The sequence below is a fragment of the Rutilus rutilus genome (assembly GCF_951802725.1).
Source record: "Rutilus rutilus genome assembly, chromosome: 10".
Classification (NCBI taxonomy): domain Eukaryota; kingdom Metazoa; phylum Chordata; class Actinopteri; order Cypriniformes; family Leuciscidae; genus Rutilus; species Rutilus rutilus.
Window position 1 is genome coordinate 4,285,544 of NC_140215.1, and position 18,375 is coordinate 4,303,918.

The window sequence follows — 18,375 nt, forward strand, 5'->3', positions numbered from 1 at the left end:
ATATACGCTACCGTTCAAAGATTTGGGGCTGGAAATATGTTTTAAATGTTGTTTAAACTGGCGAATGTTAAACCTAACTTTAATAATAAAATAAACATAAATAACAAAATGAACAAGCCTCGCCAGAGGCTCCACACTGCTCTCGGCCCATGCCTTGCTTGCCACAAACATAAAAGTCTTTACTTTTAAAAACCCCAAACTTTTGAGCTCTAATGTAGATCTGTCACTACATTTCCTTAACTGCAGTTTTCACATTGTTCAGTATGTTTATAATGTTCACTATACTGGCCAACTGCGCTTTCATGGTCTACACTCAAACTCCAGACTGGGCCAAGAATATAGAGTGAGTTGATCTCTTTGTTGCTTTCCAAACATACTGTAGAAATGCTGTGTATGTTTGCTCAGTGCAGTAACTGATGGTCTTGTTTTAACAGATATGTCTTCACTGGGATATACACTTTTGAAGCGCTGATAAAGATCACCGCCAGGGGATTCTGTGTGGGACAGTTCACGTTCCTCAGAGACCCATGGAACTGGTTGGATTTTATTGTTATAGTCATGGCGTAAGTATGACAAGTCTGTTATTTACCCCAGCTACGTTGCGTTAAATTATTAGAATTGAATTATCCTCGCTACTTAAAGGTGAAGAGTGTATTTTTATTTTTTTATGTTAAAAGACAATGATCCCTTTTTTTAATTCTCTGTCTTATTGTGGAGGATTCGTCTGTTAAAATTGTAGCTAATAAAAAAATGGTAACTCTTATCATTAGTTAATGCATTAACATTAACTGACAGTTAGCAATACATTTGTTACAGTATTTATTACTGTATTTAAGAAAAATACTATTGTTCAATGTTAGCTCAGGTCCATTAAATAATATTAACTACCTGAATACATTTTTATATGTACCACTATTACCATCCAATTAGTTCCTCATAGATTAAAGTCCCACCCTTTTTTCCATTTAGTATTAGAACAGGAGGATGGGACGGAAAGGGCCATTTGAAGCTTTTTCATCGTTATTTTTGCAGTTCTGTCAGTTTCTGCTAGTGGCACATTAATTACACACTTCACCTTTAGTTTTTCATAGTCCATAGAGTGGTCAGAAGTTGTCATTTCAGTTGATATTGTCAGCTTGCAAGAATAAAAGTGCTGTGCATAAAAGTTATATTTTTTACTTGGTTTGAAAAAATATATATATTTTTTTTTTTCTAACATTTGAAAGTGTTGAATTGTTGAAAGTTTACACGTTTAGAGTTTGAAGTTTAGAGTTCAGAACTAAACAAACTTGTGTTTCTTTACTAAGACTTCACAAAAACATCCTCAAATTGGCATTTTGTTCATTTAAAATCAGGTTGACTGCTTTGCCAGGTCATATTAAAGGGAATGTTGACACAAAAATGAAAATTCTGTCATCAATTACTCACCCTCAAGTTGTTCCAAAACGTTCTTTCTGCTATTGAACACAAAAGAAGATATTTTGAAGAGTATGGGTAAATACTGTTGATGGACCGCATTGACTTCCACAGTTTGGGTTGTGTTCAGCAGAAGAAAGAAATTCATGCAGGTCTGGAACAACTACAGCTTGAGTAAATGATGACATCATTTTTAAATTTGGTTGAACTATGACTTTTAAGACAGCAAATATATTTTTTATGTTTTTAATAATTGTTTTATAATGTGTTTTATTATATTTAATTTAGATAAAAATATATATTTTTTTCTATATTTAATTTTTTGTATGGTAATGTACTTAATAAAATACTTTATAAAATTCTTAAATATTCTATTACTTTTTAAAGTTTAAGATAATTCTGTTTATAAACAGTAAATTATTTTAAGTTGTTTGATTTTATTTTTTATAGTTGATTTTTTGATAAGTTGTTTGAAGTTATTTAATTTAATTACATTTTTAAGATGCAGATGCCATCTTAACTCAGTGGTTCCCAAACTTTTTCTGCCGGTCCCCCTTGTTGTAAAGAAACATTTTTTTGTAAGCCCCACATCTACAGTACATGCACCCACATACAGACTCTCAGACATGACCTTTCTTGCAGAATCCTATAGGATTTATTTAAAACATTGTTATTAATACAGTATTCAACAGGCTTATCTTTGTGTTTGTGATGGGAAGTCTCTAAGTAGTGTCTTAACTTGTTTGACTTCATTCTGTCAGAAGCGAATAGTTTGAGATACGCTACACACTGTGGTCTCCCTGTGGCGAGACTTGCTTCATAATATGTTCTTGTCTCAAGGCTGTCCTCACTTGACGAGACAAAGCGAACGTTGCAAATCCATTTGTGGTATGTTTCAGAAGGTGCGCGAGCACTTGGAGTATGTCAGAAATAAAGCGATGCATTATTTTACTGTATAAATTTGTTCCACCGCAGACAGTCACTGATTAAAATGGGTTGCTTTTGTTGCGTCGCGCCTCTCGTGTCAGGTGTAGACAGAGTTGCGATGTTAGAAGTAGTTTCATTGTCTGCTTTACATTTATGTAGTACTGGCAATCCTTTCACAAACTTGTCCATGCTTTATGCAGAATCATTAATCATGTATATTTTTTACACGGATCCCTGCAATATCCAATTCGGATTCTTTAATCGCGGCATCTAGCAGTCTGTTATTCCACGGCAACAACCGCTACTACTAATAACAAACCACTTAAAGGGATGGTTCGGAGTAAAATCAACCTTGGGTCCTTTGCACCATGACCTCGGGCAAACACCCCCCCAGAAGCCTTTTTTCCTTTGGTTGAACATTATTAAAGTTAGAGCTTATTTAGAGATATCAGCTGTATGGCTTAGTGCAGGCGCTAATGGATCCAAATTTGTATCTCGTAAATTACCCCACTAATAATGCCCAGAATGGCACCAAACCTCTACAGTAGCACAAATAGGTTCTGTACTCATAAAACGAGGCATTGGAAAGTTTGTAAATACATCAGGAGTTTATTTAAATAACACTTGCCTGACGGCTAATGCTATCGCTAACCCGGATGTCGACGTCACTTCACTGAGTTGAGAAAAGCACGGAAAAGTCCTGGCAGAAAGCGATGCATAAGGATGTAGTGTAACGACGCCCAGTTCCAGGAATGCACTAATATTTTGTTGGTTACACTACATCCTTGGTTACCTACATACACTACATGTTGTTACACTACATCCTTGTGCATCGCTTTCTGCCAGGACTTTTACGTGCTTTTCCCAAATCACGGAAGTGTCCTCGACGTCTGGGTTAGCGGTAGCATGAGCCGTGTTATTAAAATAAACTCCTGATGTGCTTACAAATGTACTTTCCAATGCCTTGTTTTATGAGTACAGAACCTATTTGTGCTACTTTATAAGTTTGGTACCATTCTGGGCATTATTAGTGGGGTAATTTACGAGATACAGCCTTGGATCCATTAGCGCCTGCACTAAGCCATTCGGCTGATTTCTCTAAATAAGCTCTAACTTTAATAATGTTCAACCAAGGGAAAAAAGGCTTCTGGGAGGGCTCGAGGTCATGGGTTGATTTTACTCTGAACCATCTCTTTAAGCAGGTACTGCGAGCCATCCTGAGGTAATAAAATATGTCAAATTAATATTTTGTGTTCAATTATTTGCTCATGTGGCAAGTAGCCGCATTAATAAGCAAAATCATTTCACAGTGGGGTCTTGTATCACCCTGGAGAGGTTTCTTTTGCATAACCATCTTCTGACTATACACTATGATTTACCCACTCCCGCCTTTTTATAACTCCGGGCCCCTAGTTTGGGAACCACTGACTTAACTTATACTGATAATTAGCCCAAAAAATGCCCATTAAGACCATTGGCATCTGCAGTGCCCTTCAGCTTCATTTGTATCTGTGCATTTGGTCCCACAGGTTTGTTACAGAGTTTATAAACATAGGCAATGTATCAGCTCTCCGCACATTCAGGGTACTCAGAGCTTTGAAAACTATTTCAGTAATTCCAGGTAAGCAGAGAGCACGTTTAGGTGTACAACCTCTGTGTGACCTTTGAACCCGACTGCAACCCTGTGTCGAGACCTTCCTGTGTGTTGTATATCCGTCAGTGTTTGATTTCCCACCCTCCCTGTTTCAGATATGTAACTGAGTTTGTGGATCTGGGTAATGTGTCCGCCTTGCGAGCGTTCAGAGTTCTTCGAGCCCTGAAAACTATATCGGTCATCCCAGGTGAGAGTTGGGGAAAAGGTCAAGGTCACAGATGCTGACACTGTTTTCTTCAAACATGTCCAGCATGCTCTTCTCTTACTGCCTGATATAGAGTCTTTCACAAACATTTTACAGTTTTCTTTTCCTTTGATTCGTGATTTGATGGTTGCACGCAAAAAAAACAAAACAAGCAGTGATGTCCGATTAACATTGAATAACTCAATTATTCTAATAAATCTCACAAGTCTTTAACTTATCATTTTGACTCTATGCAACAACTCCTTTAAATTTGTCATGATGAGAAGTGTTATGGAGTCTTGAGACCAAATCAGTGAACTTATTTAATTTAGATTACTAAAACAATCATCGTTAGGTGTAATTAAAATCTGGACCAGAATCATTAAGATGTTGCTGTTTTTGTCTCTCCTCTCCTTTTGTGATGAGTTGACGTTTGCACTGTAGTCGTCTTGCATGCCTTCATGTAGTCGCTGTTTAGTTATTAAGAGCATTAGTTATGTGCATGTGATACATAAAGAAATCCACTAATCTGTAAACTTCAGCTTGTAACCTGAAATATTCAGAGATATCCTTTAGAAACATTAAGATTAATATCATTAATCGAATATATATATTGAAACATATTAAATTGTAAAAACATATTAATATAAACACACACACACACACACACACACACACACAACCCATACACTAAAAAAACAAGTGTCTGTTGTGACTTGCACATTTTCAAATGGCTATATTTGGGAAAACAATGAAACTTCTCACATGAAAACTGATGATGCCAAAAATTATTAAACATGTTAAATATATCCATCTCATGGCCGGAATGAAATATTTGGATTCAAAGTGAGTTTTGGACCCTGAGTACACTATGCTGAGACCTCAGTGTAAAGTGTAAAGTGACGCGGTTTCCTCTGCTTTCCACAGGCCTGAAAACAATCGTTGGAGCTCTGATCCAGTCGGTGAAGAAGCTGTCAGATGTGATGATCTTGACCCTTTTTTGCCTGAGCGTCTTTGCTTTGGTTGGACTGCAGCTGTTCATGGGAGTTCTTAGACAAAAATGTGTGTTCAATTCTACTGTTATTTCTGAAGACCCAGATACTTGTTCCAAATCACCCGGCTGCTTTGAATACGTTAACAATCGTAGTAAGTTCATTTTCATTTTTGAAATGCATTCCAAAAATAAAATCTGTCTGACCATCTCTATCTATCTATCTATCTATCTATCTATCTATCTATCTATCTATCTATCTATCTATCTATCTATCTATCTATCTATCTATCTATCTATCTATCTATCTATCTAATCTATCTATCTATCTACAGTATCTCTCTATCTATCTATCTCTCTATCTGTCTATCTGTCTCTCTGGTCATTAATTCACATGATTCATTGATCATTCGATCTATCTGGTTTAGGTGAGTATTTTCAGCAGAAAACCTCAAAGATTATATAAACTAGTGACTTTATGCAAGTCATTTACTTATTTGATAAGTGACTCAGAAATGGTACATAATATATGTAATGGTTTTCATCTTAGATCATAACTTTTTGGGGTTTTTTTTGTTTTGTTTGTTTTTTGTGTTTTTTACAGCTTTTCTCAATCACTTTGGCACATTTTTCGAAACAGTCTAAACATTCTCTAAACTGTAAGTGCAATTGTCACATCTGTTTGCTGGAACATCATAACTCTGCAAAATATAGTTACTCACTCAAAACATTTAATTCATGCTTCAAAACCTAGTTTTTATGTCGGTAAACTGGCCAAAGACACCACAATAAAGAGTCTTTTTGTCATTGTGTGAGCCGTACTGGTCAAAATGTTTAGATGTTTTTTCACCATGGAAATATTTTTTAAATACAAATTTCACGCGCTTTCTACCTTTAAGTTGACACTTTCTTTTTACACTATACAAGAATGTCAGTTTTGTCTAGTTGAATGCTCTTATGTATCACTCTGAGCTTTTTAGATATAGATTTCAACAAGTAAATTGACTTTACTTACAATCAAACAGACTGGGCCATCTGGCCAATCAGAGTAGATGTAGCTCACGGAAAGGAGGGATTTAGAGAGACTGATTCATCCATTGAGTTGTTTGAGAATCACTGAAAAATGTGGTGATGTGCATTGAATATTATGAGAAAATTAAACCGTTTTTTGACCTTTGATGCATGTAAACCTGTTGTAGGAGACCAGAAAATCTAAATTAATAGTCCAATAGGGGCACTTTAAAACATTCAGTTTATTTCCAGGTTTAGATTTCATTTTGAATTCACGTTTCAATGTATGGGGCAAGTAATTGCTAATAATACAGGTATTACAAGATCACATAATTCAGGAAGGACTGATAATTTGCATCCTAATCCACACATTTTTGCTGAAGAGAGGTTTAAGTATAGAGTGTATATGAGTAACATTTTTATCAGGGCCAATAAAAGGCAAATTTAAGAGTGACAGGTCCAATATACCAGTGACCAGTCTGAAAAGGAAATATTGTGTGTGTAAGACAGCCAGCTGTCATCATTCAGCATCATGGATGTTTGCATTACCACCAGCCATGAAAACCCTGTTTGAGAGAAAGAGGAATTCCACCTTGCTCATGGAGGGGAATATGATATCCATTGGCAAGTACTTTAGCGGGATGGGGGAAAGCTATAATGCAGGAGTGAGGTAATCTGGTGCGCTGTTTACTGATGGGGATGCCTTCCACATTCCACTCTCCATTTTATTCTGATATATACTGTACACATCTTACTGGTATTTTGACATTTCCCTCGTTTGCTTGGGGTTTGGATCTATTGTGATCTCATCCCATTTGATTCAAAGGGTCAGGAAGAGGGTGGTAAATGGGCAAATAATTATGGGCAAAATGGGCAAAAAATGGACCAAAATATGTAAAAATCAAATATAAAAAAATATGGTATGAAACAACCTATTATGGACAGAATAAACAATAAATGGAATATAGCACAAAGCAACTAATGCACTTTAGCTTTGTATAAGATCTATTATGAATTCTCTCTTCTTTTTCCTGAAGGTAACCAATATTTCCTACCAGGAAAGAAAGACGCTCTGATCTGTGGGAAAAACAGTGATGCTGGGTAAGCAACACGTGCAAACAAATCTGGATATCGAACGATTTCATAAACCTTTTCAGTATCTTTCTTTTCAAAAGTCGTTTACCAGTATTGCTCATTTTATGTTGTTGAATTTTTGACAATCAAGTGTCACACATGTGCATTTCAGGCAGTGTCCAGAAGGATTTGTCTGTGTGAAAGCAGGTCCTAATCCAGATTTTGGTTACACAAGTTTTGATAGCTTTGGCTGGGCCTTCCTTTCATTATTCAGACTGATGACTCAAGACTACTGGGAGAATCTTTACCAACAGGTAGAGGAAACTGAACTCATATGATTATTTTTATTTCATGGAACGCAAAAGGTGGTGTTTTGCACAATGTACGAGCTGATTGTTTTCTATATAATAAAAGTGGATGAGGTATGGGGCTGTCAAGCTCCAAAAAGGACAAAAAAATCCCCATCATGAAAGTAGTCCATATGATTTTTACACTTTATTCCAAGCCTTCTAATGCAAAACACATTGCTGTTATGAGGAACAGACTGAAAAGTTGTTGTTCCCTGAAAATCTTGTTCTTCATGATGTTCAAGACTAGTGTTTCATGAGAAATGCACGAACCTGTAACATTTATGCAGTTTCTTCTTCTCTTCCTCTGAAATTTCAATTTAGACTATTTTATGGTATTTTATTATTTTGTTTTAATGCCGTTTATGGAGCTTGGTAGCTTAAGCCCTCATCCACTGTCACTGTATGGAAAAGAAAATTAATCATACTGGTTTGAACAACATTAATTCCTTCCTGTGTTTCTCCTATACTAATCGTGGAATTTTATTACAGACTCTTCGAGCCGCAGGAAAAACCTACATGATTTTTTTCGTGCTGGTCATTTTCTTGGGATCCTTCTACCTGGTGAACCTGATCCTGGCTGTGGTTGCCATGGCATATGACGAACAGAACCAAGCCACTATTGATGAGGCTTTGAAGAAAGAGGAGGAGTTTAACGCCATGCTTGAGCAGATCATGAGACAGGAAGAGGAAGCTCAGGTCTGTTGGGTGTTTACATTTAAACAGGGTCTGAAATGCAAGCTTTTTGCATTTTCCTGTAGCTCAAAAAGCAGAGCATGGTGCGTGCAACGCCCACGGTCATGGGTTCAATTCACAGGGAATACATGAACCTATAAAAATTCTGCCAAATGCATAAATGTAAATGCATGAAACCTTCGCAAACTGCTGCATATGTGTAATGTGATTGGTTGACAGGCTGCGGCTGAAGTGTCCAAGTGTGATGGGCTCAGTGGAAATAGAACGGACAGTTCCTCGGACGCCTCCAAACTCAGCTCCAAAAGTGCCAAAGAACGACGCAACCACAGGAAAAAGAGACAGCGTCAGGGGGAAGGAGAGAAAGAGGACGATGTGAAGAGAGAGGGAAACGATAGAAAGGCCAGCTTCCGTTTTACAGACGATGGAAAATTTCGGCGCTCACGTGAAAGGACTTGCTCTTCTCCACATCAGGTTAGAAATCATTTGATGTTTGCTATAGGGAATAAGGAAATGTCATCAACTTACTTTTCTTACAGTAAGGAAACACTGATGTCTATCTGGATGTATAGATAGATAGGTAGATAGATAGATAGATAGATAGATAGATAGATAGATAGATAGATAGATAGATAGATAGATAGATAGATAGATAGATAGATAGATAGATAGATAGATAGATAGATAGATAGATATAGATTTTTTATAAATTCAGCATGATCATCAACATCATGATATTCACGAACGCTACCTCTTAAAGTATGTTCTCTCCTGCCATTACTTGTCCAGTTGACCTGACGCTAAGTCCCGCCCCTTTATTTACTCATTTCGTTCACACTTGGCATGTTGTTTGGTTGGATTAAAACAAACCCTGGTGCGATTGCTTTGTTAGTGCGGTTCATTTGAATAAGTGTGAACCCTGGTGTGCACCAAACAAGCGGACTGAGAACCACCTTTTCAGGAATCTGGTCTGTGTTGAAGTCATAGTTCAGTCGAGTCGAACCAAACCAAAGACATCTAAACGAACCAAAAACAGGATGTGACCCTAAAAAGGACAGAATGCTCAAGCAATCCAATTAAAGTGCCGATGGGAGTGGAAAGTTCTGCGCGCGATCAACACGCAAATTGAAGAACACAGACGCAGCCGGATAATTTCCATAATGACCAACGCAATCTACCAAGAGCAGCGCATTTAGCTCCTGGTTTAAGACATGCTTTATGAGGGCAGTAAATAATGGCGTAAATACCAGTAAACTGAAGAGTGCACACCTTAGTAGATCACCTTGCATGATTCATTTAAATAATCTCCCATACATTTCTCCTACAAATGCATATGCAATAATGTCAGCTTAACAGTTATTACCATATTTTTGGATCATTACTGTAAAATTAGCAAATTAAATAAAAAATTTGCCTTTTAACCGTCAGTAGCGGGACACTTGGCATGGTTTTTTTAATTGCATTTTTTTACCTATCATAAGCTTTAGTAATCATCATAAATGATGTACCATTTGTAAACTTAAGCTCAAAATTCATCCCGTGAAAACAAAGTTTTGAAGTTGGACATTGCTTTACCATGGAAACAGTATTTTACCCTTTCAGCGGGCTCAGTTTTTGTGATACCAACTTCAAATTTGGAACACAACTTGGTTAGACATATGGCTTTAATTGTTTTGCAGTTTTAGAGTCCAAATTATATTGTAAAATACTATATATATATATATATATTGTATAAAATAAAAAATGTTTAGTTCAGTACATTCAGTAGTTCAGATATTTTACAGTAACCTTCTGTATTTTTTTAAAAAACTTTAATTTTTTTGATGTGCCTTGACTTCAGCAGTAATCTGCTTCTTTAAAAAGAGACCAACCTTATGTCTGTATTCTAAAGCATTATTGCATTACTTCCATTTAAGTTCAGATCTATGCTCAAAAAGGGAGTGAACACAGAAAAACACACTTGTGTTCATGAACTTGCATTAGAAACGAGCTTGTCTATAAATATATGCCGGACAGTTAAAGGGATAGTTCACCCAAAAATGAAAATTCTGTCAGTAATTACTCACCCTCATGTTGTTCCAACCGCGTAAGACCTTCGTTCATCTTCGGAACACAAATTAAGATATTTTTGATGAAATCTGAGCCATGTTTCACTCCTCCATAGGCTTCCAGTGTGACCGAAACTTGCTGGCCCAGAAAAGTTATTAAAGAGATCGTTAATATAGTCCAAGTGACTACAGTGGCTCAATCTTAAGTATATCAAGCGACGAGAATACTTTTTGTGCGCAAAAACAAACAAAAATAACGACTTTATTCCACTATTCATTTCCTTCTCTCTGGACCTCTAGTTGGTTCGCGTAGTGTTTTTGTGCAGCGCGTCTGTGTTACACGTCACCACGTAGGCTCACTATTGGCCGACGCCGGTCATGTGTGTGTTGCGTGATGACGTGCAACACAGACGCGCAGCACTAAAAAAACTAAGAGGCCCAGAGAGAAGGAAATGAAAAGTGGAATAAAGTCGTTATTTTTGTTTGTTTTTGCACACAAAAAGTATTCTCGTCGCATGATAAACTTAATGTAGTGCCACTGTAGTTACTTGGACTATTTTAACGATGTTTTAATAACTATTCTGGGCCGGTGAGTTTCGGTCACACTGGAAGCCTATGGAGGAGTCAAAATTCTGTCAGATTTCATCAAAAATATCTTAATTTGTGTTCCGAAGATGAACGAAGGTCTTACGCGGTTGGAACAACATGAGGGTGAGTAATTACTGACAGAATTTTCATTTTTGGGTGAACTAACCCTTTAAAGGTGCCTTATGTAAAAATAAATAAATTCATACTCCACATTCCATACCAGATGGGGGCAGTATACCTCCAGAAAGTGAGTTGGTCTACTCTAGAGTATGAATATCTTCAAGCTACTCCCCTTCACCTTTACCAGTGAATATGTTCATATTCGTTTTGTTCATATTACATTTTTATTGTTAGTTTGAATTACATTAATTTGACAGACAGCATTCGCTGATGTTGACCAAGCTAGCGCCAACATAACCAGAGCTTCCAACTCTCACGCATTCACCGTGAGACACACGCAAACACTTTTCACACGCTCTCACCCCACACATCAATTTTCTCACGCACAGAAAAATCGCGAAGCAAAGAGGACACGGAGACCGACAGACTAGACAGAGCAGGTTAGTTATGATATAAAAAAATCTCAGCTCTCAGATTCTGTCAATTAAATACCGTTTTGGCGCTTGTAAATGTTACACGACAGATCCCTAGCGCATGTGAACCGATCATCTCTACTAGCTAATAGTAAAAAAATCACGAACACTGAAAGATACAGTAACGTTAGGCTACAACTTACCAAAATGTATTCCTCATACATAATATCGACCAATCAGTGTTTTTTATCATCGTGAAGAGGTCAATAACACAGCTGGAGAACAATTATGTCAGATTTACCTCAGGAAAGCCATTTAATAAACATAATATAGGTCACGTAGTTGGCAAGAAAAAAAGAGCAATAGAGATTGTGCTATGTGTACTATATTACAATACTGTATTTATGAACGTTATATACGTTTATCGAACAGCCTTCGATACATTTCTATGTTATAACTTCCCGAAAATCTACACAAACATATAAAACAAACTTCTAACGAAATACTAACAGCATCTTACTTACCAATCCAAACGAAATGTTGCAAGTTCGAAGTCAAACCTCATTTTTTTCATGTCCATTAGTTGTCTCCAGCGATGGAAAGCAGTGCCAATGTTTACTCTGGTTCTGTTCCTTTTTTATCATATTTTATTTGAATGTAGTAGTGGGGCTGTAGGCTACTTTCCACACGATTGACATCAGGTTCAAGTACGCCCACAAGCCGTGCGAATTATTCGTGTATTGCATGTTTGGCTGGTGGTTATGTTGCCGGCATACCGCCTCCCATGGCCGAAACTGGTATTACGACACCTGTCGGGCCGTGGCTATTAATGCTAATGCTAATTGAGGTTGATATCTCTGCAGCACTATAACTTGACATTTTTTTTATGACATCATCGCCCTTATTTCTTCTCATTCTTTTGATGCATGTAGCTCATTTTTGGGATATTTTTACCTCAATTTTTACATAAGGCACCTTTAAAGCTAAAGTTGAATTGGCAAGTCAAATTATGTAGTGGGGTTTAGCGAAGGGTCATTTCTTCAAATGCCTTGATTTGTTTGTCAGTGTGTTTGTAAAGCTTGTTTGTCTCCTCAGTCCCCTCTGAGTTTTCAGGGTTCAATCCTCACCCCACGTCGGGGCAGCAAAGGTAGCGTCTTCAGCTTCCGCGGGCGTCTGCATTCCGAAAACAACTACGCCGACGATGAGCAAAGCATGTTTGAGGACCCAGGCAGCCCGAAAGACTCTCTGTTTCCACCCTCTCGATCCGAACGTCTTAACAGTACTGCTAGCAAAAGCAGTCTGACGCCACGTATACTGTTGCCGTCTAACGGAAAAGCGCGGTATGTGGTCGAAAGCAATGGCACGGTGATGGTGTCGGGCGGAGCCTCTTCACCCAACTCCCCCTCTGGAATCCTGATGCCCGAAGTGTCCAAAAAAAGAGCCACGTTTGACGAAACTTGTGTAAGGGAAAGAACTAACAGCGCACGAACCTTGCATGCGGCCTGTGACGTGCTGTTGCTGTGTATAATGCATTTTTATTGTAGGCATAATGCTATCTGTGTACTCTTTGCACTTTTATTGTTTGTGTTTTTTTGCTGGTTTTGGGTAAAAATCTGCAGAATTCTGCAGGATGGATTTAAATATGGTAATACTGCACAATGAAATCATGCAAAATATTTATAAACAAACATGAACTGGCATGGATGTTCGTAACTTTTTCAATGATCCGCATTCTGATTCTGTGGAAATCTGCAGAGATACTTTTAATTCTGTGTGAGCCTGCGAAATCAAGTTGTGAAACCAAATCAATTAATTTGCCAATTATTTGTTCAATTAATGAATTATATAAAAAAGCTTTTTTTCTTTTCTTTTCAAAGCATGTTTAAAGCATGCATTTAAATTATGTTGTACTGCATGCATTTAAATTATGTTGTACTGCATGCATTTAAATTATGTCGTTCCACATAATTTCAATTTTTTTTTTTTTATCTATTGTATTGTATAAACATATTTAATGTATGGATGCCTGTTTCCACCACTGAATAAAAACATATTATCTCACAATTCTGACTTTTTTTCTCAGAATTGTGTGATATAAACTCTCAATTGCGAGAAAAGAAGTCAGAATTGCAGAAATTGGGAGTAATTCTGTGGTGGAAACAAGCTACCATAATAATGTCTTAATAATATGTACTAAGTTAGATAATAGTGACATACGAAAGCATTCTTAAGGTGGTTAAAATGTAACTTAATAAACTAAATATAAATGAGCCTTTGGCTTTTAAGTGCCTTTTAACTGGACCCCCCCCCCCCCCCCCCAAAAAAAAAAGTTTGAAAGTTTATCATCAAGAACAAGATATAATCAAATTTGGGTTGTCATTGTTGTTGTTTTTTTGTAAAAGCAACATAACTAATATCAATCCGAGATGTTTTACAGGTTGCCTGAATACATTTGAAATGCTAATTTGTCTTAGAAGTTAACCGATGCATGACTGATGTATAGCAAGATAATGCTGCCTATCAAACAATGTAACATTTGTTTATATATTTGCTGATGATCGGATCTCTTTACAGTTTGACACAGGTGAAGGATACCGACGTCGATGTGATTCAGGCTTTTCTGTGGCTTATGACCAATCAGCGAGACAGAGAGCTATGAGTGTAGCAAGTGTCAACAACCCTGACCGTAAGGAACCCTAAATGCTGAACACACTCACAAGAAACTGAATGTGAGGCATATTAGTTTGATTTATTTATTTATTTTATTGCCATTTTTAAGAAATGGTTCACAATTGTCATCATTTTCTCAACCCAGTGCTGTTCCAAACCTGTAGGACTTTAATTCTGCTTTGAATTTTAAGAGTATCTTGAGTCTTGACCAATCTTATCAATATAATAAAAAGTGGCTCAGATTGTCAAGCTAAATAAGTATCATATGTGTTGTATATTTAGTATTAACTGTTGAGGATTAGACTGAAAATGAATGGTTTTTATATTGTCATTTTGAAGTCTGACAGCCTCAGTTTTCATTGATATTCATTATAATGAAAACAGTGGTGAAGAAAGGTGAACTATACTTCTGATTAAGTGCTTATTAGCATTCAGTTTGTCCAAATGATGCTGAAATACCTAGTTTTACGTACAGCTTTCAGATTGTCGTCTACCTTTTTTATTTAACATGGCAGCATGGGAGGTCTGGAAACAGAAGTGTGTGGAGCGCTGGTTCGACTTTGCAGAGAATTATCTGATCTGGGATTGCAGTCCCACATGGCTGAGGATAAAGAGCATCGTCCACATGGTTGTGATGGACCCCTTTGCAGATCTGATTATCACCATTTGCATCGTGATAAACACAATATTCATGGCCATGGAGTGTCACCCTATGGACAATGATTATTCTAATATGCTTGTAACTGGCAACGTGGTAAGAACATTTATAGCTGCATTTGAAATTAAATAATAATAATCTTAAATGATTTTGACTTTTAAGAAAGCCATTTTATTTACGGAGATGCTTTCTCCAAAATGGTCAGTTAATCAACAAACGTTATGATTTTATTACAAATTTAGTCAGCGGACAGCTCTACTTTTGTAAAATACTTTTAAATATGTTGTTCAATTGAAAAGTTTGGTAATACTTTACGATAAGGTCGCATTGGTTTGTGTTAGTTGATGCATTACCTAAACTTTAATTGTTACGGTATTTATTGATCTTTGTAATAAAACATTAGTTGTTGTTAGTTTTAGTTCACTCAGGTCCATTAAATAATATTAACAGAGACAACTTTTGATTATAATAATGTATTTGTAAATGTTGAAATTAACATGAAGTAAGATTAATAAAAGATTTAGAAGTATTTTTCATTGAAGTAATAAATTAGCCCCCAAGTCTTAAAGGAACACAGCACATTTCCTTGATTATTACGCTGGAATGAGAGTATAGTTCCTAGGCATATCAGCCTAGAAAATCGCAACTTTTCATTTTCTGTCGGTCTTAGTACACGATGTAACTACAGAAGAGTCAAGTTTTAAATAGGAAGAATATAGAAACTCTTTGGTAATTTTTTTTTTTTATTAAAAAAATAATTTGAAAGAGATGCTAACGGTCTAATCAGATTCAATGATCTATGCTAAGCTATGCTAAAAGTGCTACCGCCAGACCCGTAGATCGGCTGAATGGATTAGAAAACGGTAAAACTCAACTGTTTAATTCTAGGGGAGTTGGAAAATAATTGGAGTGTTCCTTTAAGACTAGTCCCAGACTAAAATGCATGTTTGAGCTGTTTTAACGGAAAGTAACTTGCACTGACATACCTTCAAATATGTCAGTGCCATTGTTTTGTCTCAAGGTGCACACCAGTAATGCTTTTTCAAAGGCGCATTTACAAAAGCTACTTAACTAAATGAACTAAAGCCTAATCCTGGTTTAATCTAAGCCCTGTCTGTGAAACCAGGCCTAGAAGTAATTTAGCTAACAAATGGAACATTATTGTGAAGTTTTACCAAAAGTTTTATCTCCTTGCTTACAGGTTTTCATAGGCATCTTTACTGCAGAAATGATATTGAAGATAATTGCCTTGGACCCATACACTTACTTTCAGGAAGGCTGGAATATCTTCGACAGCATCATAGTCACACTGAGTCTTCTGGAACTGTGTTTGCAAAACGTACTGCCTGGAATGGGTCTTCTTAGGCCGTTCCGACTGGTAAGAGTATCCTGCTGTCATGCATTATACCCAATGTATATAATATATATTGTATATATATATATAATGCATATAAATGCAGCATAGGTGCACTCCTAAAGGGGTCATGACATGAGAAATCAAATTTGGCTTGATCTTTTGACATATAACAGGGTCTTTGTAGCATTAAAACATCCTGCAAGTTTCATAGCTTAAAAGTCCTCATTGTAAGCAAAGCATTTATTTAATCAAACTCCAAAACGGCTTGTTTTGACATTGCGGGATCTGCGATGTCACACTTGCAAATAAATTTACATACGCCCGCCTCCAGAGAAAGACATGGACAAATAGTTATACATCCGCACACCATAGACCCGCCATCAGTCGCCAGTTTTATTTGGATAACACTCACACAATAGCAAAGGGGTGTTGATACTCTCTACTATGCAATGACGTTAGCCAATCATAACCCAATCATAACAGTGGCTGTTTACTGACAAGCCTTAAAGGAGCCGCCCCATTTTTTTTTCCGCATAGTAACAGTATAGTGAACCTCAAGGAACATATTAAAATAATAAAAACATAATTTTTTTGACCCCCTTAATCTTAGGCTTGATTTTTAAGGTACTATGTGTAAATGCTGCCTTCTAAGACCATCTCTTGTTCAAAATAGTTTATTTAAAATTGGTCAAAAATACAATAAAAACAGTAATTTTGTAAAATATTATAACAAATAAATGCAGACCCCAAAGTTTTGAATGGTATAAAACACTAAATACATTTAAAATAATACACTAAAAACTAAAATCAATCATTTTAAATGGAACATGTTCATCACAGCATTGTGCAGTTTTATTTTTTATTTTTATTTTAAATGTCAATATAATTGAGTTTTGACATTTATTAAATAATTAATGTTTTTAAAGAGGAGCTTTAAGTCAGCATTAGATGACGGCAAAGGTAATCTAAATGTAAAAATAGAATCATTTATCATATCGACCAATAATGATACATTTTGAAAAATAAATCTATGGACCATACTAATTTTCTATGCCACTTATTGTCACAGCTGAGGGTCTTCAAACTAGCTAAGTCTTGGCCGACTCTGAACATGCTAATCAAGATCATTGGCAACTCACTGGGCGCCTTGAGCAACCTGACGCTTGTGCTAGCCATCATCGTCTTCATCTTCGCTGTGGTGGGAACGCAACTGTTCGGGAAGAGCTACCGTGACTGTGTGTGTAAGATTTCTGAGGATTGCTCGCTTCCTCGCTGGCACATGACCGATTTCTTCCACTCGTTCCTGATCGTCTTCAGGGTGTTGTGCGGAGAGTGGATTGAGACCATGTGGGACTGCATGCAAGTGGCAGGGGAGCCATTTTGCTTAATTGTGTTCATGATGGTCATGGTGATCGGAAATCTGGTGGTACGTATAGTTCACCTCAATTAATTAGCATTAAAAAACCTAGGGCCTCATTTATAAAGATGTGCATAAATTGATCCTGAATGTGACCGTGATATTATATTATATTAACAATATATAAATTAGGGATGCACCAATATGAAAATTTTGGTCGATACCGAAAACTGATAATTCTTTAAATTTGAAAGCCGATAACCGATATATTGGCCGATAAATCTAAATCCAATTTTTATATAATTTTTGAGTGCCTGATTACAAAAACAAAAGTCTCACCATTAAAAGCTATTTCCCAAGCACACAATTATAATGTTCTCATTATACTTTTATGTAGCCTATATGACAGATTTTGCGCTGCACATGTTGCACTGAAATGTATTTTCCTTTTTTGAAGTGATTCCAATCATATTTCAAGCAATTCAAAACCATCATGGCAAACAGTGCACATCTGAAGTGTCTCAGCTAAAGGAAAAAATCCATTGTTTATCGACTCTATCGGCCAAATTTTCTTATCGGGCTGATAAAGATAACATCAAAAATTAACATATGTCGGCTAATAACAATATGGTGGCCGATATATTGTGCATTCCAAATATAAATGTTTGTAATCAGGGTCTTCAGTTGTTGTATGCATAAGAACATTTCCATGCCAGTATCTGCCTTTATATATCCGGATTTGTTTCTGATTTGACATTTGTATTAAGTGTCTTTTAACTACTATGTACTAGCATTTAAATTATTCATTTGATACAATGGACTTATTGTGTACATGTCTTTACATTGTACTTATATATTTTTTTTTTA

General features: G+C 36.5%; 1 protein-coding gene across 2 annotated transcripts in view; it reads left to right on the top strand.

Annotated features, from left to right (window-relative positions):
- The first annotated feature begins 257 nt into the window (after nt 1-257).
- LOC311298239 (sodium channel protein type 2 subunit alpha-like) overlaps nt 258-18,375 on the top strand; it is a 39,251-nt gene continuing 21,133 nt past the window's right edge. For both annotated transcript variants that reach the window (XM_084420998.1, XM_084420999.1), the window contains exons 1-13: nt 258-343; nt 435-563; nt 4,093-4,184; nt 5,109-5,327; nt 7,221-7,284; nt 7,430-7,571; nt 8,097-8,303; nt 8,520-8,771; nt 12,562-12,927; nt 14,041-14,152; nt 14,652-14,890; nt 15,996-16,172; nt 17,221-17,577. In XM_084420998.1, the coding sequence (XP_084277124.1) occupies nt 264-343; nt 435-563; nt 4,093-4,184; nt 5,109-5,327; nt 7,221-7,284; nt 7,430-7,571; nt 8,097-8,303; nt 8,520-8,771; nt 12,562-12,927; nt 14,041-14,152; nt 14,652-14,890; nt 15,996-16,172; nt 17,221-17,577 (2,436 nt within the window). In that variant the 5' untranslated portion in view covers nt 258-263. The remainder of the gene's footprint in view (nt 344-434; nt 564-4,092; nt 4,185-5,108; nt 5,328-7,220; nt 7,285-7,429; nt 7,572-8,096; nt 8,304-8,519; nt 8,772-12,561; nt 12,928-14,040; nt 14,153-14,651; nt 14,891-15,995; nt 16,173-17,220; nt 17,578-18,375) is intronic.